This window comes from Pithys albifrons, chromosome 3, assembly GCF_047495875.1.
Source record: "Pithys albifrons albifrons isolate INPA30051 chromosome 3, PitAlb_v1, whole genome shotgun sequence".
NCBI classification, from domain to species: Eukaryota; Metazoa; Chordata; class Aves; order Passeriformes; family Thamnophilidae; genus Pithys; species Pithys albifrons.
Genome location: NC_092460.1, coordinates 68,535,010 through 68,560,134, shown reverse-complemented (window position 1 = coordinate 68,560,134; position 25,125 = coordinate 68,535,010). Strand labels below are relative to the sequence as shown.

Genomic DNA, 25,125 nt, shown 5'->3' with positions numbered 1-25,125 from the left:
TCAGGAAACTTAAACTGTACAGAGAACGTAAATGTTACTGTGTTTCTTTCTAAGGATCTTTGTCAGTTAGTTAATGCTGATGCTCCCTACTGGCTTGTGGGTATGACAGAAATGACCCGAACATTTGGCCTTGAACTTCTTGAGTCGGTCCTCAATGACTTTCCACAAGTGTTTTTACAAGTGAGTAGTTCTTGGAGGGAAAACAGAAAGACTTTTGTTCACAGAGGTAGTAAAATTTACACTTCATTAACTCTTCTTTAATTTAGCATGAATACTATTTTTCAGAAGGACTCGTAGCTTTTGCATTTGGGTTTGTTTTGTAATAGAAAAGTTCTCTGTGGTTTTTGACCATGTTTTTCGATTTCCAAACACTCGTTTTGTGTTTATGGATTTTGTAAGGCATGTTTTATTCTGTTTCACTTTTTGTTTTGCATTTACATCTGCTCCAAAGATGCAGTTTCTTATCTTGCCTGACTTGACAACTCTGTAACTTTGGGGCATTGTTGTTTCTACAAAAACATTAACCTCACCCCACTTTTAAAGTAAGAATCATGACTGTGAATTGCATGTATATACTGCATGTAAATGCACCATGATTCTACAGTAACATGTTTTAGCAGACAGTAGCCAAGTTAAAAAAGGAAATACATAATAAATGGTGTATTAACAGCTTATTTCAACTTGCAAAATAGGAGGGGTGCATAGTATGAACCTGACCATTCTCATTTCATCCTGCGTTTTGGTAGTTTTACAATCGTGTATACAGTTGTTCATTTCCTGAGTAAGTAATTTATACCAAGATTTATGTGACTTCAGACTGCTTGATCGTACCAAAAATGTAAATAAGATACATAATCACAGCTACTAATTACCTATTATTGGGTAGCAGTTAAAGAATATCTACTTATAAAACTTGTTCTGTTTCCTTTTTCAGCATCAGGAATTCAGTTTTCTTCTTAAAGAAAGGGTATGCCCTCTTGTTATAAAGCTCTTCTCCCCAAATATCAAATTCAGGCAAGGTTCCAGCACATCATCTTCCCCAGCACCAGTGGAAAAACCATACTTCCCCATCTGTATGCGTTTGCTGAGAGTAGTTTCTGTTTTGATTAAACAGTTTTACAGTTTGCTGGTAAGAATATGTTAATTTTCTTATGCAATTCTGGTTTTCTATGTATTTGACAATACTGTGATCAGTAATAGTATTGATTAGTTCTTGGGAACTGTTAACATATACTGAGGGAGGAAAAGTCTCAATATTCTTTTCCTCTTATGTATATTTGTGTTTACATATATTCTAAATGTATGATTTTGTTAAACATGGACATGTACGAATTTCATAGTAGATGAGCTGTTGTCTTTTCAGTACTTAACTGCCTTTCAGGTTTTGTGAACCTTTTGATCTTCTGTTGTTTGCCTGGCTTTAGATAATAATGATTACTCTGCCTTGTTAATACTTTCTAAGAGGATTTTGACTAGAGTTGCTAAAGCTGTTGACAGAATGTGCGTAAAAAACACGTTCGGCTGTTCTTACCTCCCAAATTTTAGATCTTTGTTTAAAAAGATACTTGTCTGTTTCAGTTGTTTACTGTAGCAGATGTATGACCTTATTGTAATGTCTATGAGGAATTTAACTCCTTCAGTACAATTGCTTATGTGATTTTAGCTTGTCAAAAGTATTATAATTATTAAGCATAGTTTTTTATATAGTTCTGAGTAAATGCTTGTTCAAGGGATTTTTTAGATCCTGTACACAGCTTGCTGAGTACACAACTCCTAGGATCAAAGAGAAGGTTTTTTTAGAAAATATTTTGTAGGAGACTTTTAATTTAATTACTGTAAACTGTATCCTTTAGGTAACAGAATGTGAAATCTTTCTGTCATTACTGGTTAAGTTTCTGGATGCAGACAAACCACAGTGGCTAAGAGCTGTTGCAGTAGAATCTATTCACAGGCTTTGTGTGCAGCCTCAACTATTAAGGTATTAAATATATTCAGTTTCACTTTTACATAAATGTAAGAAATATTTTTATTTTTGTCTAATGGAGAATACGTCCTAAAACAATGTAAATATTGTAATAATTGTAGAAATTTCAATGTATTATGCTCTTCATGATAATTTTTTATAATTCATTATGCAGTGCTTATTATCCAGGAAGGATAATAATTATAGTTACTTGAGTATTCTAAACTCTTTCTGTCTTACCAGGATCAAAGCACCTCTTACCTAAAATTAAATATTAAGTGCTTACTTACTTTAAATATTTGCCTTTAAAATGTGCATTTAGTCTATAGTGTGTTTGTGGGGTGAAGTTTCTGTTAAAAATACACTTTTAGTCCCCAGTTTGTCAAATACTTTCTGTTTCATAAAATTCTTTCCAGGTCCTTTTGTCAATCATATGACATGAAGCAACATTCCACTAAAGTTTTCCGTGATATTGTGAATGCCTTGGGGTCCTTTATCCAGTCACTATTTCTTGTACCAAGCCCAGGAAACACATCAGCAACACCAAACCAAACTGGTAAAGCCTTGTTCTTAATATCAGTTTATTTTTTCATCATTTTCAGATAATAATAAATTCTGATTTGATTCAATATATTCATCTGACATTGTACAGCTCTGTGTTTGTGTGTTCTTTGAGGTGGAAAGCTACCCTGAGACAAACTGTTTTCAGGTCTGGTACAGGAGGGGATTTTATCTACCTGTATTGTGAGGAAGACTTGGCCCCTGATTGGCAGAGCAGAGCTCCTGCATTAGTTCCTGTGGCAACCAAGCTCCTTCTTTTACAACTTTTCTGAGGGCAGTTTTGATGGAGTTGTTTCTAGATTCTGACTACAAAAAAAAATCTGATTTCTGTCTCCTATGAGGATATAATTTATGACTGCAATTCAAGTAGTAAGACAATGTGTGTTTCTGAGAGGCAATCACTAATTCTTCTGGATGTTTGGAGTCAAAACTAGACTGAGAAAGCCAAGAGCTAGAATGAAAGATGTGTATTTCACAGATGATCTTTGCTTTTTTTGTAAGCTGAAAGCAGACACTTACTGAAACTAAGCTTGATTGTCTTTTCTTGCAGCCAGGGTTTTGGCATTTCACTAGGTATATTTTTATTTTAATAAGAAGAAACGATCCTCTTGTTAATACGTTTGCAGCTGGTTTATGTCCAAGTTAGGGCTCTCTGCTTCTCCTGTGGTTCTGGAGGCAGAGTCCTCAGCAATAAAGAACATAAAAATAATCTCTTGCTATAAAAAAACCAGATAACCAAAGTGTACTTATTATCTATCCTATCTACTATTAAATTAAGAAACATTAAAAAGCCTGGTTTTAAACTCACACCTTTCAGGGTTAATTCATGAAGCTGGAATTCCATGTTGGAGTTCGCATTGATAGCATGAGGAAATTCATGTCAGTATCTGTTGTTCGATACCTGTCTGTACAGCAAGTGATAGAAGACTCCCATTAGTATTATTTCTGGGTTAGTTTAATTCACTGAAGGTAAATCAGAAAAGCACTTTTCATCATGTAGCACTCACATATGAGAAGCCATTCAAAAATACTCAATCTGGAAACCTGAATTTTGCCACATGGGAAACAGCATTGCAGTAGGGTCATACTCTTAGTGCTGTTGCTATTTCTCTGGGTTATTGTTTCAGTTTTTCTCCTTTACCTTTTCACTTCTTTTTTCAGCATGAGTGTTTCTCATGTCACTTTCTCATGCATTTGTCTTTCTACCTTCTTTCCTCCTGCAGTCAGATATGCAAAGAACAGATCAATGCAATGTAATCTTTGAACTGAGTCTGCTGATTATAACAACAATCCTGTCATGGTAGGCTGTCTTACAGAGTCATAGAATGGCTTAGTTTGGAAGAGACCTTTAAGATGATAGAGTTTGTAACACTCTACCATGGGCAGGGACACCTTCCACTAGGCCAGGCTGCTCAAAACCCCATCCACCCAGGCCTTGTACACTTACACACCTTACATACCTGGCTTTTGAGCCTCAGTTTTGCAATGATGCCTAATCCTGCAAAAGGCTTTCAAAACAACAGTAGTGGAGAGAGGGAGGCATTGTGAGTCACCTTCTTGAGACCTTTGCCCTTTCTCCCTATTGTATTTCCAGAGAGAATCTGAACTTGTGGGACCTAGTCCTAGTGAGTATAAGTGTCCTGTATGTAGAAATTGTATACATACAGAATTTCTTCTCCTTTTGTTCTACCCTGGCATGGAACAGATGCAAATGTTGCCATTCTCTTTGACTCTCTTCCTGTTGCTTTTCCATTTCTGAAGTCTTGAAAGTTTGTTCTTGGAGTCATTAACATCTTTTCTGAGTGTGGAGTTCTAGGTGCAACTGTTCAAATATCTATCTGACACTTCACTAAAATTTATATTGTTTTGTCAAGGCTGTGTAAGTTTGATTCATTCACAGAAAGTTGTGAATGTTGCTTTCACAGAAACATTTTGGTCCAACTGAAAGTTAGGCAGTTGGCATCAGTAAGCTGCACAGATGATCATGGTTTAGACAGCAGAGGGAGCTCAGAAATAGTTTTTTGTGGTGGTGGTGGTTTTCATTATTGAACAGAGTGTCTTCAGATTAATCTGGTGTCTCAAAATTTAAATGTAGAAAAAGGCTGTTTGCTGATCACTAAAACGAGATTGGTTCATTATATCACTGTGTTTTTCTGAACAGGAAGCAATGCATCAGGGAGTGCTGGCTCAGCACAAACTAACCCTGGAGCGCTGGGAATGGGAGGAGGTGCAACTGTATTACCTGCCTTTGAGTACAGGGGCACTTGGATACCCATCCTGAATGTAACAGTGCAAGGCAGTGCTAAAGCTACATAGTAAGTACCTGTGTCTTTTTGAAAATGTGTATAAGAAGTATTTTTATTTATATTTAAGGACTTTTTACTAGTGAGTATTGAAGTTTTCATTTCTCTGGTATTGACATACATTAATAATTTTCTTTTTGTTGGTGCCATGAGGTGTTCTGATTTTGTGCTGTTTTGACTGAATGCCCTGGATTCCAATTCAAATGTCCCCTGTGGTTTTAGCATCTGTTGAAATTTTTTTCCTGCCATATTGTTTCTGTATTAACTTTTTACTTTTGGGCCTCCCTGTAGCTTGTAACAATTTTGGAATATCTGTTGCTGCATAATAGCTTTCTTACATGAGCTTTACTGTTATTTAAAGTTTTTATTAATCCTGTTTTATGGGGTATTTTGGTAGATTGGGCCAGGTTGTCATTTCGAACAATATATTGACCTATATACCAAGGTTAGACTCTGAATGCTTCTTAGAATGACCAATTATTTTGCCATGACTTTGTATAATGGAGATGGCATTCTCAGTTTAAAGCTGTGAATACTATTTTACTTTTGAAATACTGCAAGTTTTTCATGTTAGTTGTGATCACTGGGGGCGAATTTCTTCCAAACTAAACTTATTTGAAATTTTATAATGAAATTTTGACAAGCAGCCTGAATCTCAGGGTTTTTACGGTAGAAACTTTTTTATCTGCCTTTGAGATGCAGAAGGAAAAATTCATCCTCAGATTTCAAAAGTTGACATGTATGTGTTGACTTGAATTTTTGTTCCAGCAGTGGCCGTGAATGTTAGAATGTTATTTTAGGTTACCTGTCTGTTTTCAGGAAATGCAAATTTTTAATTTGGTCAGCTACTACAACCTCCTGCTTTTCTTCCTTGATTTTTCTCTTACTTTCTGTTCTTAATCGTCTCAAGAAGTTGGCAGCCACCATCATAATCTCCTATCCTGCTCTCAGTTTGCTTGTGTTTTAACTTTGGATACCTCAAGTGGCTGCATGGTTTCCTCTGCATAATTTTTGCATTTTTTAATTCTGTATAAGATTATGGAATTGTCACAAGCATGTCTGGTCAGCAGCTTTTTCCCATATCTTGTACTTTTAAGGAGATAACTTGTTGTAACTATAGGCTGGGTCACATCGTAGCACTGATTCTCTTTTGCTGCCATTAGAATTTCATACAATGGCCACATCTTATACTTTTACACAATGTCTCTTCCCAAACCCCTATGTCCTGTCTTGCTCTTTACATGAGGAAGTATCTCTTTTTAAGAGAACTAGCCAGACTATTTATGATTTTTTGTGGCTATTGCCATGTAACCGTGACAACTCGTAATTTGTTAGCATTTCCTGTCTTTGGAAGTAAATACTTAAAACTGTAAAACCCATTAATAATTTCAATTAGACCTGTATATATATATTCACACTTTTATGTAAAGAGTGAAATGCTGACCATTTGATTCACCTGTAGTGCCTGTGCACCCAGATATCTGGGGCAGCTACCTTCAGGAAATTAGAGGTAATAACTGAAGTGTTGCATGTTTGAGGAAGGAAAAATCCTTTATGCAGACAAGAGTGGTGGCATTACAGTATAAAAGTGTCTTCAGTATATTTGAGGCGGATTATCTGGCTTTTCTAAGAGTAGTTTGTAGAGTAAATAATGAAACAGTGGTTGTTGGCATAGCAGGTAGTTTTTGTAATGGACTGTCTCTACTTGTATAGATGCTGCTGCTGTGTCAGCTACAATGTCTTCCTGTTGGATTTGTAATTCAGCAGTTCTTTATGTGCTTTTCAGGTAAAAGATGAAGAAAAGTGGCAGTGAGGCTGCAGTTCCAGCATAGTGATGTTTTAATTGCATGCTTTTCAGCAGTGAATCATGCAGACATTTCCTCTTTGTACAAATAAGTTCCATTGTTTACCTCTGCATGTAGGTGATGAATATTTAGCCTTATAATACCTAGCTATTACAGGTATTTCCAGTCATACCAATTCAAAGATAATGATAATGGAACATCTGACTTGTTCTCAATTTGTTGCAACTATGTTCACGCTGTCATGACTCTCTGACGTATTTCCTCTGTTGTTTCTATGTACTTAAATTCTTCTGAATAGGTTCTGTTGCAGTGGCTTTAAGTAAAATAAAAGGCAGAATTATTCATTCAGTGATGCTTGCTTATATGTGTTTAATTTTTAAAAAATACTTATTTGCAGGTCTCTGCTCAGGCTTTGTACCCTTTCAGTTACTGTTTTACTTAGTGACTCATTTACTCTTTTACTTAATGACTTAACCTGAAGGGGTTTTTTTCATCAGTTACTATAAATCTTGTAGGATGGTATTTGGGACCTGTTTGTACTTAACATTCATTTGGAATCTTGTTTTAATTTCTTTTTTTAAAGACAGTGGTATTGCTATACACTTACTTGTCATGTCTTCAATTTTTTAGTTTGGAAATGCTGGACAAAGTAGAGCCGCCTACAATCCCTGAAGGCTATGCCATGTCGGTGGCATTTCACTGTTTACTGGATCTTGTCCGTGGTATCACTACCATGATTGAAGGAGAGCTGGGACAGGCAGAAACAGTCACCCAAACCACAACAGAGACAACTTCATTACCAGCACAGTCTTCAGAGCAGCAAGATTTGCAATCTGTCTCTGACCAGTCAGAGAAAGAACTAGGTATTTGAAAATGCAAACACTATATAAAATACAACATTTTTACAGAAAGCAGGATTTTTAAAAGTTCATGCTTTGTTGCTTAAATGTATTGTTTCTCATTATATATAAAAACTTTACAAAGTGGTTTTGGTTTTGGGTTTTTTGTAATGGAACAGCAGTAGCCTATTAAAAAAATACTTTCATGTTCTGCTTCTCACCTATAACACCTTAGCCACAGACTCTTTATGGTCTTTTATACTGTTTTATAGGTAGGTGGGGCTGGGATATGAGAGAGAGATAGCAGGCATTCTGTTTGACAGAACTACTATTCTGCCTTCTTGTGCCCTTAATTTCTCCTTAACACTGAGATCCAAGGTCACAGGAGGCAACCTGACTGGCAGAAACGGGACAGTTATGTCCACATTGAAATAAAAATGTATTTCCAGTAACAAGATAAAAAGAAGAATGAATATTTTAAGGAGAGATTATAAGTAAGATTAAAGTATTTAGGGGAGAACTTTAAAAGCAGGACTGATATGAACTGAGGATTCTATTTGTGCAACATGGTAGAAGTCTGTGTAGGGGTCTGTATGTACAGAAAGACTTGTATTTGAAGACTGAGTGTGGCTTGTGCCTCAGGACTGTAGGGCCGAAGTTTGTGCCAAGGCACTTGGGCTGCTGAAGGCAGAGGAGGGGGAAAGAAAAGGGCTGATCCCTCTGCCTCGGTCGTGGGGAGCTCTCCAAGGTGCTGCTACGGCAGTGCCGGCTCAGCCCAGGACTTGGCATGGCAGGGTGGGGAGAGAGGTGTGGAAATGATATGGGGCCGCTACAGGACTGCTGGACCGATATTTTTTCCATATTAAATTAAAGAAAAAATTATGGTGAAATGGAAGTACCAGGGGAGAGTAGTTTTTTTAATTGAAAAATTTCAGTGAGTTTCTTCTCCTACAATTTGCACTTCAGAAAGTTTATTTTTATAGACAAAGATTAAAAAAGGTCATATATAGCTTCATAAGTTATTTGGGTTTGGGGTTTTTTTTTGGCACAGTTTAGAATAAACAGTGCCTTGGTGACTTTTTTACTTTAGGAATGTTATTTTAAATGCAACCATTGAAATGATACTGGTGTCTGTGTTTCTGTATACACGTGTGTCTGTAAACATACATATGAAAAACACACACATTAAAAGATGCAGTAGCAAGCAAATATTTTGTTTGTGATATAGTTGAAAGTTATTAAGGGAAATACTGTGTTTCTGCTATAATAAAGGTTCTGTCTTTCTTTTAAGTTAGCAGAGCTGTCTGGGAAGAAATGGTGAATGCTTGTTGGTGTGGTCTTCTTGCTGCTTTATCCCTCCTACTTGATGCAAGGTATCTGGTCTTTCATTTCTCTTGATTTTTTTTAAGATGACATTCCAAGCCATATTTTGAACTGACTTTTGATACCAGTCAAGTTGACAGTTGTCAATGTCACTGCTGTTCATGGCACCTGAGCAGTTAGATTTGTGGCTTAAACTGTGTAAATGATGCAGAAGTCTCCAGAAGTCTAGCATCAATCTTTAATGTATTCCAATGTAGAAGAATTAATTACATTTTCAAAGGCTTGTGTTAAAACTATTTAAGTTATCTATATTTCTTTTTACTTTAACTGAATGTTTCAACACTTTGAAGCTATTCCATGTCCTGAATACTGTAGATAAGAGATTAAGAGATGTCTTGGTACTTGTTGGTACTATCTGATCTTTAAAGTGGAAAAGCTATTTACTAGGTAATAACTATGGTATTAGTTGTCTCCTTCGAACAGCCTTTTGTTATCAAACACCTTTTTCTGAAATTTGTTTTAAACACCTCCTCATAGTCTTCTTTACCAAGCCACTGAGAACTAAAGTCCAATTATGTAGGAAATTGTTCTGAAGAATTTTGTTGATTGGTTATATATTTATAGTCTTGCCAAGTTTAAAGTATATGTTCTCATGGCTTTCGGTTTTGGTTAGCTGCCTGCATCTGTGCTGTGGATTAATTCTTGTTGAACAATGTGTACTCTTTCAGCACTGATGAAGCTGCCACTGAAAATATTCTAAAAGCAGAATTGACCATGGCTGCACTTTGTGGAAGACTGGGTCTTGTAACATCAAGAGATGCCTTTATCACTGCCATTTGCAAAGGATCCTTGCCTCCTCACTATGCCCTTACTGTTCTAAATAGCACAACTGCAGCTCTGTCCAGCAAATGTAAATATATAAATTTTCTTTAATTGTGTTTCCATGTACCAAAAAAACCAAATTTTTCAGGATGTGATTCCAAAGATAGGCAACTGCAGTATTTTGCTATGTTAAAGTATACTAAAATCCTCAGACAGGACCTAGATCACCTGGTTAGTCTTGCAGAATCTGCTGGCTATCATTCTAGTCAGCCTAAAACTTCCCGAATGCTTAGCATATGTCAGAAGTCTAAGGATCTGTCTATCATCTTAAAGATCTGCTAGGATATGTAATTAAGGCATCCAAAATCTAAAAAGGTCTCTGGATAACTTGGATGCTAAAGCTTTGGTGAGAACATCCTGTCTTTATGGTGTACTTCAGTCTTTTCTACAATTGCCTTGTGGTGTTAGTACTTGCTGCATAAGTGGAAGTTCAAAGTTCTGAGCTCTATTCAGATTACAAACATTTTAATTGTTGCTTCCCACATCTTGAGAGAATGTTCTAACTCATGAGATACGGCGGCTAAGGATGTGCTCTGTTTCTAATTTTGAAAATGAATTTACTGAGAAGTGCAACTACCTGAAAAATATACAAGTGGATCTAACATTAAACCTCTTAATACAAAACAAAAATACCTCAGTCTGGGAACAAGGGCCAGCACCTTTACTTTAGTCCAATCCACTAGCTAAGTGTATTATTAGATTCTAAGTCTCTGAAGAGGTATGCATGACTTATACAAATATCTATTGGGAACAAGGCAGAGAAGTTAAATTACTTTATATAGGTTGCCCTTCTTTTTACAGGTGAGTTACAAAATGGGTGTCCTGAAGTCCTGTATTGGAAAAACATCATGACATGGCAATTATGATACCCTCATTTCCCGAGTGCACAAGCACAATGGTAGCACACAGTGATACCACTTACACACAGTTACTACCAATAGCTGAGTTGAGTCTAATACTCGTATCTTAAGCATAAATATTTCAGTCTCAACATAAAATATGTTAATGTATTGCAAGCAATGTCTAATGGTTAGAGACAGGGAGTAACTGCTGGCTCTTTAACTCTGTAAGGCAATGACATAATAATCTAAATATAGCTAAAGGTCTCAAAGTGAGCTACCTTAAAGCTAATACTGGGAAAAAACTTCTCACGAGTGTATTTGTCAGAAGATGGTTGTTACTACAAGTAGTACTGGATTATTAATTTAAATTTATTTTTTTTCTTTTCAATTTTCCTCTAGCATATTCCATTCAGGGGCAGAATGTTCAAATGATTAGTCCCTCAAGTGAGTCTCATCAGCAAGTTGTAGCAGTAGGGCAACCCTTAGCTCTTCAGCCACAGGGAACAGTAATGGTAAGTACATCTTGTAAGTGATCGTATCCTGCTTAATTATGTCTTTCTGCATCTCAGAGTGTCTCAAAAACAGTCTACAGATAAACAACATTCTTACAAATAGTGGCCATCTGAACTATTTAGCCTAAGGTTTTAATTTGGGACAGCCCTGGACACCAAAGATCTTTAACGGCAAAGAACTCTTACTCTTGCTTTTTTCTGGCTTTTAGCTCAGAAGTTTCCATTCACTCTGTTTGGAAAACCCTGGTTCTCAGCTCTTCTATGTGCCTGTGTGTGAAGGTTCACTTACATAGGTTTTTTTAAGATAGACTGATCTTTTGAGAAGATGCAATTAAGTTGGAGCGCTTGAACTTGTGCCTTTGATAATAATGGGAGACTGGGAGGAGAGGGCAGTGATCAAATCACAGAATCAGAGAATCGTTTGGGTTGGAAGGGACCTTAAAGATCATCTTGTTCCAAACCCCCTGCCCTGGGCAGTGACAACTTCCACTAGACCAGGCTGCTCAGAGCCCCATCCCCATCCAACCTGGCCTTGAATACTTGCAGGGATGGGGCATCCACAGCTTCCCTGGGCAGCCTTTCCAGTGTCTCACCATGCCCATAGTAAAGAATTTTTTCCTAATATGTAATCTAAACCTAATCTCTCAATTTGAACCCATTCCCCCCTTTTCCTGTCACTACATGCCCTTGTGAATAGTCTTGGCCCATCTCTCCTCTCAGTTCCTTCAGGTACTGGGAGGCTGCAACTACGTCTCCCCGAAGCCTTGTCTTTTTTATGCTGAACAATCCCACTTCTCCAAGCCTTTCCTCATAGGAGATGCTCTCCATCCCTCTGATTATCTTGGTGGCTATCCTCTGGACTCACTCCAACAGATCAATGTCCTTCCTGTGCTGGGGACCCTAGAGCTTGAGGCAGTACTTGAATACTCATATTCAACCCCACCAAAATAAGAGGAGAGACTGAACTACTTCTCTAAAAAAGATGCATTGCTCCAGTGCAAACAAAATGTAATCTTTGAGCTACGTAGTAAAAATTGGAAGGTTGCTAGACACACTGTCATTGTGGAATGATAAAAATTGTGTGGTTGTTTGATTGGTTGGGTTTCTTTTCCTAGTTGACTTCAAAAAATATCCAGTGTATGAGGACTCTACTCAACTTAGCTCATTTCCATGGAGCTGTTCTTGGTACATCGTGGCAACTTGTCCTGGCTACTCTTCAGGTATAGGAAGAAATATTTGTGCCTTGCTTTTATGCAAGTTCGTATTTAGTTTTGAGTTGCTCTGTGAGCAATAGAAGAAGCTTTGATTCTTCTCATGATGTTCTTTGAATTGCCTTGAGTAAGTACTGTAGCATTTCCCTTGAATTCTATTTGGCTGGAAGGTGCCTGGCTATCCCAAGTACAATGTTAGTTTTTATTCTTGCTGAAGAGGTTTTTCTGCTGAAGATGGTCCTTTTCCATTTCAGCATCTTGTGTGGATTCTGGGACTGAAGCCTAGTGTTGGAGGTGCATTAAAACCTGGAAGAGCTGTGGAAGGGCCCAGTACAGTAAGGACAATTGTTCATTTTTCAGTTGATGATTGCACAGTATTTTCTACTGCAATCTGTAAGACATATTTTCTGTATCTTTTTCAAGGTCCTGACTACAGCAGTTATGACTGATCTGCCATCTATATCCAGCATGATTTCAAAGCTTTTTGAAAACTCACAGTAAGAAACCTTATCTTATAATTAAAATCATGTGTGTATATCAAGCAGTGTTTTGATAGCTGTTATTTTTCAGGTACCTTGATGATGTCTCTTTACATCACTTAATAAATGCCCTTTGCTCATTGTCTCTGGAAGCCATGGATATGGCCTATGGAAACAATAAGGTATAGAAAGAGCTCTTTACTTTCTTCTTAGATGTTTTTGTGAAACAGACTTGTACATTTATCCTTTATGCTAAATATTTCTAATACTAAGAACAATAATATGTTTGATGCTCTAGAGTAAAAATAAATTATGAACCAGAGAATTTCTTGTTTGTGATATTTCGTATGGTTACTAAATACTCTGAAGATTCTCATTGCGTTCCAGTGCTTTTTGTTAACTAAGGAATGCTTTATGTTTCCACTAATGAGATAGTGGGTGGATAAAACTTTTCAAAGCCCTTATAATTTCAGAGGTTAGGGATTCTGAGTAGCACAGCATGTTCTATGAGGTGTTCATTTTCATGTCGTTTTTCTCTTACAATGTACTTCAGAGAAGGCCTGACAATTTAGATGTAAAACATTCTGATAATTTTTACCTACTTGGGAAAACCATAGGATTCGTGTCAGCCTCAGTAAACAACTTTTAGCCCAGAAAGGTTAAAGACTCAGTGATTGAATAAGATGGAATATATATTTTCCTAGTCATAATCAAAACCCAGAGGACTGTTTCTGAAAGTTTTTTGTTATCTGTTATACTAGAGATAATGAAGACAGAAAACCTGCTGTAATATTTGACAATGACAGCAACAGAGAATGAATTAAAATAAGCAAGGTTTCTGTTTAAAGTCACCTGAAAATTAGACAGTAATTCCAGCACAACAGTAATTTTGACTATATGTTAACTTAAAAAAAAGAAGATGCTTATTAAAAATATTTGCATATGTATTTGATTAATGGGAAATTTATCATATTCTTACAGGGCATTTATGAAGCTGATGGAAGATAAAGAATTAGAGGATTATGAAATGAAATAGTCTGCATTGTTTATTTATATATAATTTTAACTTTAAAAGTTGTAATGGGGAAGAAGGCTATTTTGCTAGTAAAATATGTTATAAGGCTGATTGGAGGGAGGATTATATAAATCCGAGAGTTTTTAAAAGAATATCAGTACTCTTGTTGTCAAACTTGAGAAAACTATGCGAAAAATCACAGTTCTTCAGGGTGTGCTGCTGTCCCCTTGTGGCTGCTCCTGCAGCACTTCCCAGCGCTCACGGCCTGCCAAGCGCTGTGCTGGGAGACGAGCTGCACCTAATCCATCTTCTCATGCAGCGAAAGGCTCTGACATTATCTCGGTTACCTCAAAGTCATATATGCAAATTCCATTTTGTTAAGGAACCGTCGCTTTTTGCTGTTGCTAAATTACTGGAAACAGGACTGGTTAACATGCACAGGATTGAGATTCTTTGGAGACCTTTGACTGGTCATCTTCTGGAGGTAACTAATGGCTTTTAACAGTTGTACTAGGATTTAGTTTGTATTAATGCAGATCTTGTAGAAATCCATTTTTAAATAAAAAAAATATCTCAATTTGAATTATATGTTTTGGCTTAGGCACCTTGTTTTTGCAACTTGAATGCATCACGATTTGACTTTAAAAGTGATTTTATATATTTAAATTCCTCTATTTTAATATCTCTTAATAACTTCATCTTTATGGTGCTGTCAGTCTTTATCTGTTATTGACTCAAAAATGTTTGAAGGGATCAGTTTATTATACTTCATATATGTGTTGTAATTAAGGTAACATAAACAGGTTTTGCTGTTTCACACAGTACAAATATCAGGGAAGGTTTTGAGATAGATTGAAGGCATGAGATTTACTAACAATGGGTTGTTTGGGTTTTTTTTAACATTTAAGCTAACATTTAATTGCTCTCTTTAAAACAATACTGTGCAAATATAAAAATACTTGTTATAATCCTATTTAAATTTCTTAAGTATTGTAACTTCAACATGAAAAATATGTTCCATCTTCCAGAAGAAAGTCTTCTGCTTTGAATTGGAAACTAAAAACAAGTAGTGGAATGTAATTGTAGTTTCAGTTCTCCACACAGATACGTAGAAGAGCAAAATACAAGAACAGGTTTGATTTAGAACGGGTAAAGGGGAAAGGTTTTCTTCCTCGTATTACAGAATGTATCAAACTTCCTTAGCACTGGTGCATAATTTCAAACAGTATTAAAAATTGGACATCTCTTTTTGTGGAAGCCACATGATGTGTTACGAAGGAGAAAAAATTTGGATGCTTAGGGGTTTGAAATGTAAAGCACAGGCATCTCCTTCTCTTGTCTGTTTTCCCCCTCCAAGACAGTGAGCTTCACCATCCCCATCTTGAGAGTGTGTTTTGATCTAGAAATGAGTCTGTTCCAGTCTGTTCCCCATGTATTGTGGGTAATTTGCCACTCTTTTGTAGGAAATACAGTCTTTCATTTTCTTTCAAAGTATTTCCTTATTTCCTTTTAAACCTAAGTTGTTGAGGTACAGTAAAGGAATAATTTTTTCCCTCTTTCCTGAGCTGATTATCTGGACAGATTCAGAGCATCCTGAAGTAGTTAAAATTCTGTCTTTTGTTTTTTATTGTATGAGATTACAAAAATGTAAATAAATCAGGAGAGCAGCTATTTCTTGTCTGCATTTTTTAACATCCAGCTGGATCTTTTACACTGTCCTTTTTTCAGTTTGGCCACTGGCTGATAAGAGAATGGTCCACCAATGAAAGCTATCAGTCTTCTTTATGATCCTGCTTTGGGCTTTGACTCTGGTTTCTTACACCCTCTGAGCTAGGGCTGGAAGGCTGGGTGGCAATAATTATGCAGAGGTGAAAGAAACTGTAGACTTCCCGTGTTTGATTGAGTGTAATGTATTCGATAAGGGAGTACAGTTCATACTAGTTATCTATGCAATGGATATGCACAATATTTTAATTTTTTGTTCTAAAAAAAGCAGTTAGCAAAATAATTAGGTTTAGATAATTAGGAGACAAAGAAAAATGAAGACATGCATTTGAAAGTCAAGTTTGAAAATGTTCACTATTGTTTTGTCAAATTTTTTAAATAATGGACTGTAAGGTTTACTTTGCCTTCAATATGTAGTTACTTTTTGTATTTGAGAGTATAGAAGACATTTTCTGCCTTTGCTACTGTCATGTTCCTCACTTCATTAAATTAAGCAGTGCGTAAACTTCTAATTTTATAGTAGCTTAAGGCCTAGTTAAACCTGAGAGTTTCAGGCGTTCATTGAAGAGTTGTTTAGTGCTTTTTAATCAATCATTATCTGAATTAGCAGTTAGTGTATTCATTTTGGAAAATTTATTGCCTTGAATTATGTATGTAACTTTCATTATGTTTCCTTCTGTGTCTCTCACTGCTTCCCTATTGCTTCCTTATTCAGAAGGTATGTCTGTCCTAAACATAAATTCATTTTTTATGCTGTTAAACCTAATTTTATAATCTAGAGATTTATTTTATTCTTGCTTAAAGTTATTATGCTTTATGTACATTTTATTACAATTACAATGTATTTTTAAAATATATGTATTGAAATCTTGATTTTAAAGAAGTGACTTTAAAGAAAATATTGCTGTGTTTTCAGGTCTGTCAGCATCCTAACTCCAGAATGAGAGAATGGGGAGCAGAAGCTTTAACATCTCTCATTAAAGCAGGGTTGACATTCAGACATGATCCTCCATTATCTCAAAACCAGGTAAAGTAAGTTTGAGAGCAGCTGCTTTCCTCCCTCATTTGTAAAGCAACTTTATTATTGAGTTTATGAAGTCTATAACTGTAACATTTAGATGTAACCCTTCAAAATCACCTCATGCATTCTAATAAACTATCCTCCTTTTGTTTTTTCAAATACCTATCAAAGAGTGTTGATGTTTGCATATTATGTCCGTTTTTTAGAACAAATTATGGGTCATCCTTATGAGTGCAGAACAATTCCAGAATGTTTAGAAGTATATGTGTGATATCATGGCACATAAAATATATGTTACTTAACCTTTTAAATCACAGCTTTCAATCCATGATAAATAAAGCATTCTGATATTTTTACTGAGGTTCAGTAGATAGTTTTTTCCAAGGTTTCTTGAGTCAGAAGCTGAGTGTAGTGGATGAGCATAAAGTTGGATGACGCTTTTCATGGTGTAGCTACTTCCTGAGGAACCTGGAGAACAAGGGCCAGAGAAGTAGATTTTCTGCTAAGATCCTTTATAAACAGTATTTTAGAAAGGTCTTTCTGACTCTGAATTTGAGCTACTGAATTAATTTAATGAATCTTTAATTTGTACATTATGTTTTCACTAACTGTACATAAAAATAATTAAAGATAAGTTAAATGTTGGCATCCTTAATGTGCTTTATTGTTTGCTTTTAGAGACTGCAGTTGCTTTTATTGAATCCGCTAAAGGAGCTGTCAAACATTAGTCATCCTGATATCAGGATCAAGCAGTTGGAGTGTGTGCTACAGATTTTACAGAGTCAGGGTGACAGCTTAGGACCTGGTTGGCCATTGGTGCTTGGAGTCATGGGGGCAATTCAAAGTGATCAGGGGTAAGTGGTGGAAATAAAATTTTAAAGTCATGTAAGATAAGAACAATAGAATGAGTTCTGCTTATATTTTCTTACTTTAATAGCCTCTTCAACAATAACCATAGTGTCATTGTCATTTTTAGCTTGTGAAATATTTTATTCAACAAAAATACAGTTTTAAATTTTTTCTGAAGAATGCTTTGATTTTACTGAAATAATCTCTCAGAAAACCTGAATATTATTCCACCTTACCGTCTCCTGTGGTCATCATTGAGCACACACTGAGGAGTGTATACTCAGTGTGCCATTTCATTTGATCTTAAGCATCTGCTGGACACATCTCTGGTGCGTGCAGATAATTCTGTATGAATCAGCTCTTGCTCGCAATTTATCTGTTGTTTCTGTTTCTTAAGTCTTCCAGTAGGCTCTGATGTGTGTCATCTTCTGATCACTCTCTTTTTCTCAAAGACTTCCTCCCTTTATGGTTGCTGGTAGCAGAAGGATGGAAATTGTTTACTTGCTGTGGATGAATCCCGTGACTCACTAACACAGTTGATGTTGCGACCAGAGGTGGAATGTTACTGAACTGGTCTTCTGCCCACAAGGGAAAGTGAGAGATGAAGTTGCAGGGATTTTTTTTTAAATGAGCAGTGAGCTGAACATCTCACTTTGAAACTGTAAGCACCAGGAGTAATAGCCACACACTCAAACTATATTATTCATTCATTGGGGCTAGTCAAGACTAGCAGCAGGATAGGTCATACTCTGATAGTAGGAGAATCTCCTTGGCATATCTCTCCTTTTGTCCCCCTTTGGCTTCAATCTTCTGGGCAAATAAAAGACTCCTAAAGCACCTTCAAATGCTTGAAGGATTTTGCTCTTGTTCCAGTATTGTTTGCTCTGGCAGTAGTACTTACCAACATCCCCAAGGATCTTGGCATTCTGGGTTGTGAGCATCGCCTTTTGGCAGCTATGCTTCCTTTGGTACTTGCTATTTCCACACTTGATGCAATGTGTGCATTTCCTTCATGGCTTTGATTTTCACTGTTGTTGGTGGTGGATGAGAACCAACACATATTCCTTCTCAGGAGTCTTCAGATCTTATGTCTCAAATCTATACCTCACTGGCAGATATCTCAAGATGTTACTAACATCTTTTGTTGTGTCTTAGTCTCCTCCTACAAAGCATATAGAATAATACACTTTTCTTCAACTACATAGCCCTGTTTGTCCACATCATATTAACTGCAGTAAGAAAAAATTAAGCAAATCTCCTTTTCCTTGAGAAACAATTGAATTTCTTAGCTAAGTTACAGCTGTGAGCATGAGATGCAGATACCATTATTGTACTTTAAATACGAACTTATTGACCACAAGAATTTCTTCAGACGCATCTTCCCTCTGCTCAGTGAATGTCCTGGATTCCAGGACAGAAATCCATTTACTTCCCTGAAGAACTTCTTTCTAAGCTGTTATAAATACAGAAGATGCTGTTTTGAGAGCCATTGGTGCTTCAGTCACTTCTGGATTGTACAGTACTAGTCTGTGAAACAAAAGGAAGTCTGTCTCTGAAGAATTTTTCAGTGGGATGGCCCTGTTTGTTTTAAGCATAGATAAAACCCTCTACAATCTTAAGATTTCTCACTAAGCTTCAGTTTCTTGCGTTTATATTTTGTGGTCACCTGTAACATCAAGAACAGTTTACAATTTGAAGAGCTGTATTGCTGTTGCCACTTGCATGAAGGACTTTGAAACCTTTCTCCAAATGCATAATAGTGTGGGACATTATTTGGGAAATGAACTATTTTGGATTTCTTCTTGTAGCCTTACCTTTGAAGTTTAGAAAGAGAGGTTACTTTCCCATTTACTCAGTGCTTCAAAATGAGTAGTGTAACTGTACTTTCATTTCCTGCCTCCTTCCCTGTTCATTTAGAGTCCTGGAAGGTGGCATACCTCTGGAACTTTGTAGTGGAGGGGGAACTGCAGCAGTTTTGGATGTGTTTCACTTTGTAGACTCTGAATATGAGGGAGAGTATCACTCTGAGCATTTCCTCCATCGGTAGAACAATGATAAATATTTTGACCTTATGTGGTAGGATGGATGGTTTCTGTGCAGTGTGCTTCATATTAGAGAATTATTAGTTATACCATTTTGGTCCATGTGAAGTTCCTTTTGCTTTCCTCTGGTTTCCATATCATGTTGGCTGTTACAATACAGTGGAAATAACCCACCTATGATTTTTATTTTGAATTAATCAGAAAAAGTACGTAATTTATGAATCTGAAACAGTAATTGACATATCTATAGTCTGAATTTTTTCCCTGGGATATATATCCTGAAGGACACTAGGTTTCTGTATTACGAACCTTTGGAATTTTTCCCGTTGTACATCAAGCATTAAAAAAACCCTGTATAGTGAAATTTAAATGAAGCTTCCCTATTTTGTATTATCTATACTTCACTAGTCCTTTTGATTCCTTCAATTTTTCTCTCACTAAACAAGGTTTTAGTTGTAGATGACCTTGTTGCTTCTGAGAAATCCTTTTTGCAAACCTTTCCTGTATTGCATTTTTGTTTGTATTCAGAATTTAATTCTGAAGACAAAATAATTATTAAATACCTGTTTAATGGCAGATATTTTGAAAAGTTTTTGTCTGATATAAGGTAGTATTGAAGCAAGGAAGACTACCATTGTGTTGGCATGTCTCTTTCCTAATAAATAAAAGCACATGTTGCCCACCTGGTTGGCATACTTGAAGCAATTTGTAACTGCTGATAGAAGAAATACTTCAGAACAGCTTCCTCTTTGAAATATTGTCATCCTTAAGCTTTATTTTATCCATTGAGGCTTTTTTATAATGTTTTAGCTAATACATGTGAACTCACAAGTCCTAGCACTCTAGAACAGAGGACTGGACTTTACTATATAAGTTAGTTAAGGACCATTGGAAAGTCTAAACATCAACTCCACTAGATAGCGAACATGGGCCAAGATACTTTGTCAGAATTTCAAGCTTCAACTTCATGTTATATCTCCAAAAAATATTTAAAATGTTGCAAGTTCATCTCAAAAATATTAAATTGATGTTTTCTTTTTGTTTTTAATAATGCTATCTCCTGAGGTATTGTATTCAAAACGTTTCAGTGCTCTTGAAGAAATTTGAAATATGTGTGTGTATATTTTGTTTTCATTTTGTTTTTTTAAGCGAGTCCTTAATACGGACTGCATTCCAGTGTCTTCAGTTGGTTGTGACTGACTTCCTTCCAACAATGCCATGTACTTGTCTGCAGATAGTTGTTGAAGTTGCAGGAAGCTTTGGACTCCACAATCAAGAGCTAAATATTAGCTTAACTTCAATTGGTTTGTTGGTGAGTTTTATAATAACCTACAGTGATGTTGCTTCTGGCTTTAATTTTTTTTTCTTTTCTTCTTTTAATGAAAACTAATCTGTAGTTAGTTATACAAATGAAGGCTGCAAACTGTTTTTTGGAGTTCTTACAATGCTGTCATTTGGAGTCATATGTCAATTGAGTGAGCACATACTATCTTTAATCTGCATGATTCCAGGCTTGGTAAAAGAAATAGTGTTGTAACTGTGTTCATCAGTATCTTATTTTCAATGCATTTTCCCCTTTCTGGTGCTTCATGTATAACTGGGCCCTAAAAGCTGTGGATAAGAAAAATACTTCTTGCACCTTGCAATATTTATGTGTGATCTTATTTCATCAGTGTAGAGAAATTAATACCTTGATGTACTTTCTGAAAATGAGAAGCAATTTATTTTATGATCATTAAGAGCACTACAATATTTTTATTGTACAACACCATATGTCTTATTATTTATTTTGTAGTGGAATATTTCAGATTATTTTTTCCAAAGAGGTGAAATAATTGAGAAAGAGTTAAACAAAGAAGAAGCAATGTTGCAGAAACAGGCAGAAGAAAAGGGAGTGATGCTGAACAGACCTTTTCATCCTGCATCACCATTTGACTGTCTCTGGTTATGCCTGTATGCCAAACTTGGAGAGCTGTGTGTGGATCCCCGACCTGCAGTCAGGAAGAGTGCTGGGCAGACCTTGTTTTCTACTATTGGTGCTCATGGAACGTTATTGCAACATTCAACGTGGCACACAGTAATATGGAAGGTACGGTGTGTGAGCGTTCGCTGAAGGCTTTGTAAACAGCATTCATGTTTTAGTAGTAATTGAACATTCACAATTGAATAACCATTATCAGTTATGTAATTTATTAAGACTTGTTAAAGATAACATATAGTGATAGAAATCTGATTTTCTCAGGGTTTGGGAATATTTTTTACACTTTCTCTTCTGTGGCCTTTAGAGCCTGTTTTGAAACGTAATTTTCATATCTTGATTAGTCTTACTCTTGAGTTGGATAAAAAGACTGTTTCCTTCCTACAAGAATGAATGGCTTATTTCTTTGTGTGAAAATGGAGATGTTTGAGAGTCATGTGACTGGGCTGATATGATTAGATGGAGTCTTGCTCTGCACTCTATTTTATCTCTCTTCTTTTGAGAGTACTTGTCATGTTCTAAGTCACAGTCATGTTTGTTGTGCTCTACAGAAAAATTAGGCTGTGTTTGAGCCTGCCTGTTGTACCTGTAAAGAATCTTAGATCCACTGGTTTTAGCCTTCAGTTAGTGCTGACACTGTTCTCAGTGGGCTTGCTCGTGCTGTTTCTAACTCTTCTCAAGTGGCCATCAGTTGACTGATTCTTAATCTTGGATGCTGTGGAGACTATTTGAGGGAATTTTCAGTGACAGAAAGGATAATGAATGAATTACTATTTTTTATTGGTTTAATATGAATACAGCTATGGTACTTGACAAGTTGCATTTTTCCTCTTTTTTCCTGACTGTCACAGGTGTTATTTCACCTGTTGGACAGAGTTCGAGAATCTTCTACCACAGCTGACAAAGAGAAGATTGAATCAGGAGGAGGGAACATTCTCATCCATCATTCAAGGGATACAGCTGAGAAACAGTGGGCTGAGACATGGGTATTAACGCTGGCTGGTGTTGCAAGAATATTTAACACTAGGAGATACTTACTGCAGCCTTTAGGTAAAATTTATAGTTGTTGAAAGATACAGTAATCAATTACTGCTTTTGTATATTTTTATGTTAAAGTACTGGGCAAGAATCTTAATCTTAGCTTAAAAGTGTATTTTGTGCTTCACCTCAAATGTTACGACAATTATGGAGTTACTAATTCATGCTCCTTAGAGCAAAAAATTGTAACTACAGATTTCATCTGTATCACAGTAATTGAGATTAAATCTGTCATCACAATTCTGGGTGCATAGCTTTGAATTATAGTAGCCTGATAACAACAATAATTTTTTTCTTCTTTTGATTTTCAGAATATACTTTTCCTTTTGTCTTTCTAAGGTTATGCAGCACTTGCCTGGAACTCTTCTGTGGCATCAGAGTGTCCAGTTTAACTGTTCTCTTAGAATGTAAAGTCAGTGGACTATTGAACAGTTACATTGTTCAGTTGTATGTAGTAATATTTGACAATAGCCTGGTAATTTCAACAAGGAGAAAATGAAAAAAATAGAGAATGAATAGCTTGCAAAGCAAATTCCTTATTACAGTAATACACCTTCACCATCCTATAGTATACAATTAAACTAGTTGTAATTTATGTTTTATTTCATTTTGGTTAATGCGATACGGATATCAACACATTAATAGCCATCAAGAATATTGGTCATTTGCAGAAATGTGGTAGATTTTAAACTATATTAAACTTGAGTTAAAACTGAATAAAAAAATTAAAACTATTTAAATATTTAAACCCTGTAATCAGTATCATAGAAAACTGAAGGCTAAGGCTAAATTAAATGAAAAACTCAAATGCCCCAAATGAAATCTTTCCACAGTACAATTATCAGAGCATTTTAAAATCAGTTCTTTATAAATGCATTGCATGACTATAGATTTGACCCTTAATCCCTTTTTGAAATCAACAGGCATCTGGTATGTATAGGAACAAATCTGTTTCACTATACTGAATAAAGAAAACGTATTTTACTGGTACAGGATGTGGTATGTGATTTTTCGCTAGCAAATTTAACATGAGTATAGATGTATTGTTTCATACTTCATATTTGTGTGTTTCTCTGTAACATTCATTTTTTCTGGTTATGGTTGAACTGATACATGTTATAAACGCCATTCAAGCTGACACCTAATCTCTTGAAATTTCTGTCTATTAGAGTAAAAAGTACATGAATAGCCTTTTAGAGAGAGGGTGGGTGGCAAAGGGATTAGGAAGCAAGTTCCAAGTTGATTTTTTTTCTGCCTCTCTCTTTTAAATAGGAGACTTTTCCCAAGCCTGGGATGTTCTTCTTGATCACATCCAATCAGCAGCACTCAGCAAAAATAATGAAGTTTCCTTGGCTGCTCTGAAAAGCTTCCAGGAGATCTTGCAAATTGTTTCTCCTGCTCGAGACTCTGAGAAGCCTGAGACTCCACCTGCCATCAATGTTTCTGTACCTCTGGTGGTAGGGACAACAACTGCCACTAGTCTTGGCAGATCATTCATGAGAACTGACTCCATAGGAGAAAGAATAGGAAGATACAATGGATCTGAAATGCCTGTAATGACAGATGAGATTGAAGATTTGAATCTTTGGTGGGCAGCCTGGAACAGCTGGTATAGGATTGGTTCAGAAAGTACAAGGCCTCCAATTACTTGTGATAAATTGACTTTCATTCCTAGCCAGCCTTTTCTTACAGCTTTAATTCAGATATTCCCAGCTCTTTACCAACACATCAAAACTGGCTTCAGCATGGATGATCTCCAAAAGCTGGGTGTCATTTTGCATGGTGCTGTTTCAGTTCCAATCAGTTCAGATGCTTCCCCCTTCATCCTTCCATCTTACACTGAAGCAGTTTTGACAAGTTTACAGGAAGCAGTCCTTACAGCTTTAGATGTTTTACAAAAGGTAATAATGCGACTTCTGATGTGTGGTGAAAGGTAAACTACACTGTGTCTCACTTCTCAGAGCTGTAGCATGGTGACTTAAGCATGATTTTTTGTATTATTTGTAATTGCACAGTGTATTGTATTAGAACAATCACATCTCCGTTCCTGCTGCAACCCAGGTGCTCTGCATTGAAAGGAATGGTGTAATCTTTTTGAAATGCTCTTTTACTTCATTGCAGAAAGTGTTATGCTGTGTTTGTTGCCATTTAATTGTCTACTTAATACGGAAGTATTTTTCATGTTGACATTGAAGGTCCCTACATGGAAAAAGGGGAAGAGTCCCAAACAATATTCCATACGGTGCCCTGGTACTGCCATAAACAAAGAACAGTGATCATGAGAACCTTCAGTTCATGCAAAACATAAAATGTAGCAGGGTTTCTGCCACATCACCTACATCCTTACATCTTATTAATCAGTTATTTAAGGAAAATGCTGCATCTCTGCTTAAGAAATTCTTGCTATAGAACTCATCTTCAAAGAACACCCTTCATGCAGGGGAATTTGTAAACAACAATTTAGTGTGCTCTTTTTTCTGGATAGCTGAACAAACAAAAAAAGTACTTCTTCCTTTTTGGAGTAGTAAAATATCTCCTTGCAAAATTCCTTGGTCATTCAGAACACTTACTCAAAAGAAGAAAAGTTAATAATGAATGAGATCATGCATTTATATTAATCACTACTTTTAAAAAGGCAACCCCCTCAAAAATCTACTTGGGAAATGCCAGAATTAAAACTACCCATGGGACCTGACTTTGTTCCTGTTTGGCTTTCATATTATAACTACTTTGCTTA

General features: G+C 36.2%; 1 protein-coding gene across 2 annotated transcripts in view; it reads left to right on the top strand.

The window, feature by feature from the left end:
* MON2 (MON2 homolog, regulator of endosome-to-Golgi trafficking) overlaps positions 1-25,125 on the top strand; it is a 76,946-nt gene that overhangs the window by 21,563 nt on the left and 30,258 nt on the right. For both annotated transcript variants that reach the window (XM_071552315.1, XM_071552316.1), the window contains exons 7-26: positions 55-180; positions 935-1,129; positions 1,854-1,978; positions 2,380-2,519; positions 4,686-4,839; positions 7,263-7,495; positions 8,763-8,844; positions 9,523-9,704; positions 10,918-11,030; positions 12,146-12,250; positions 12,496-12,576; positions 12,665-12,738; positions 12,812-12,902; positions 14,118-14,219; positions 16,377-16,487; positions 17,160-17,335; positions 20,522-20,684; positions 21,168-21,461; positions 22,202-22,400; positions 23,661-24,289. In XM_071552315.1, coding sequence (XP_071408416.1) covers positions 55-180; positions 935-1,129; positions 1,854-1,978; positions 2,380-2,519; positions 4,686-4,839; positions 7,263-7,495; positions 8,763-8,844; positions 9,523-9,704; positions 10,918-11,030; positions 12,146-12,250; positions 12,496-12,576; positions 12,665-12,738; positions 12,812-12,902; positions 14,118-14,219; positions 16,377-16,487; positions 17,160-17,335; positions 20,522-20,684; positions 21,168-21,461; positions 22,202-22,400; positions 23,661-24,289 — 3,375 coding nt within the window. The remainder of the gene's footprint in view (positions 1-54; positions 181-934; positions 1,130-1,853; positions 1,979-2,379; positions 2,520-4,685; positions 4,840-7,262; positions 7,496-8,762; positions 8,845-9,522; positions 9,705-10,917; positions 11,031-12,145; positions 12,251-12,495; positions 12,577-12,664; positions 12,739-12,811; positions 12,903-14,117; positions 14,220-16,376; positions 16,488-17,159; positions 17,336-20,521; positions 20,685-21,167; positions 21,462-22,201; positions 22,401-23,660; positions 24,290-25,125) is intronic.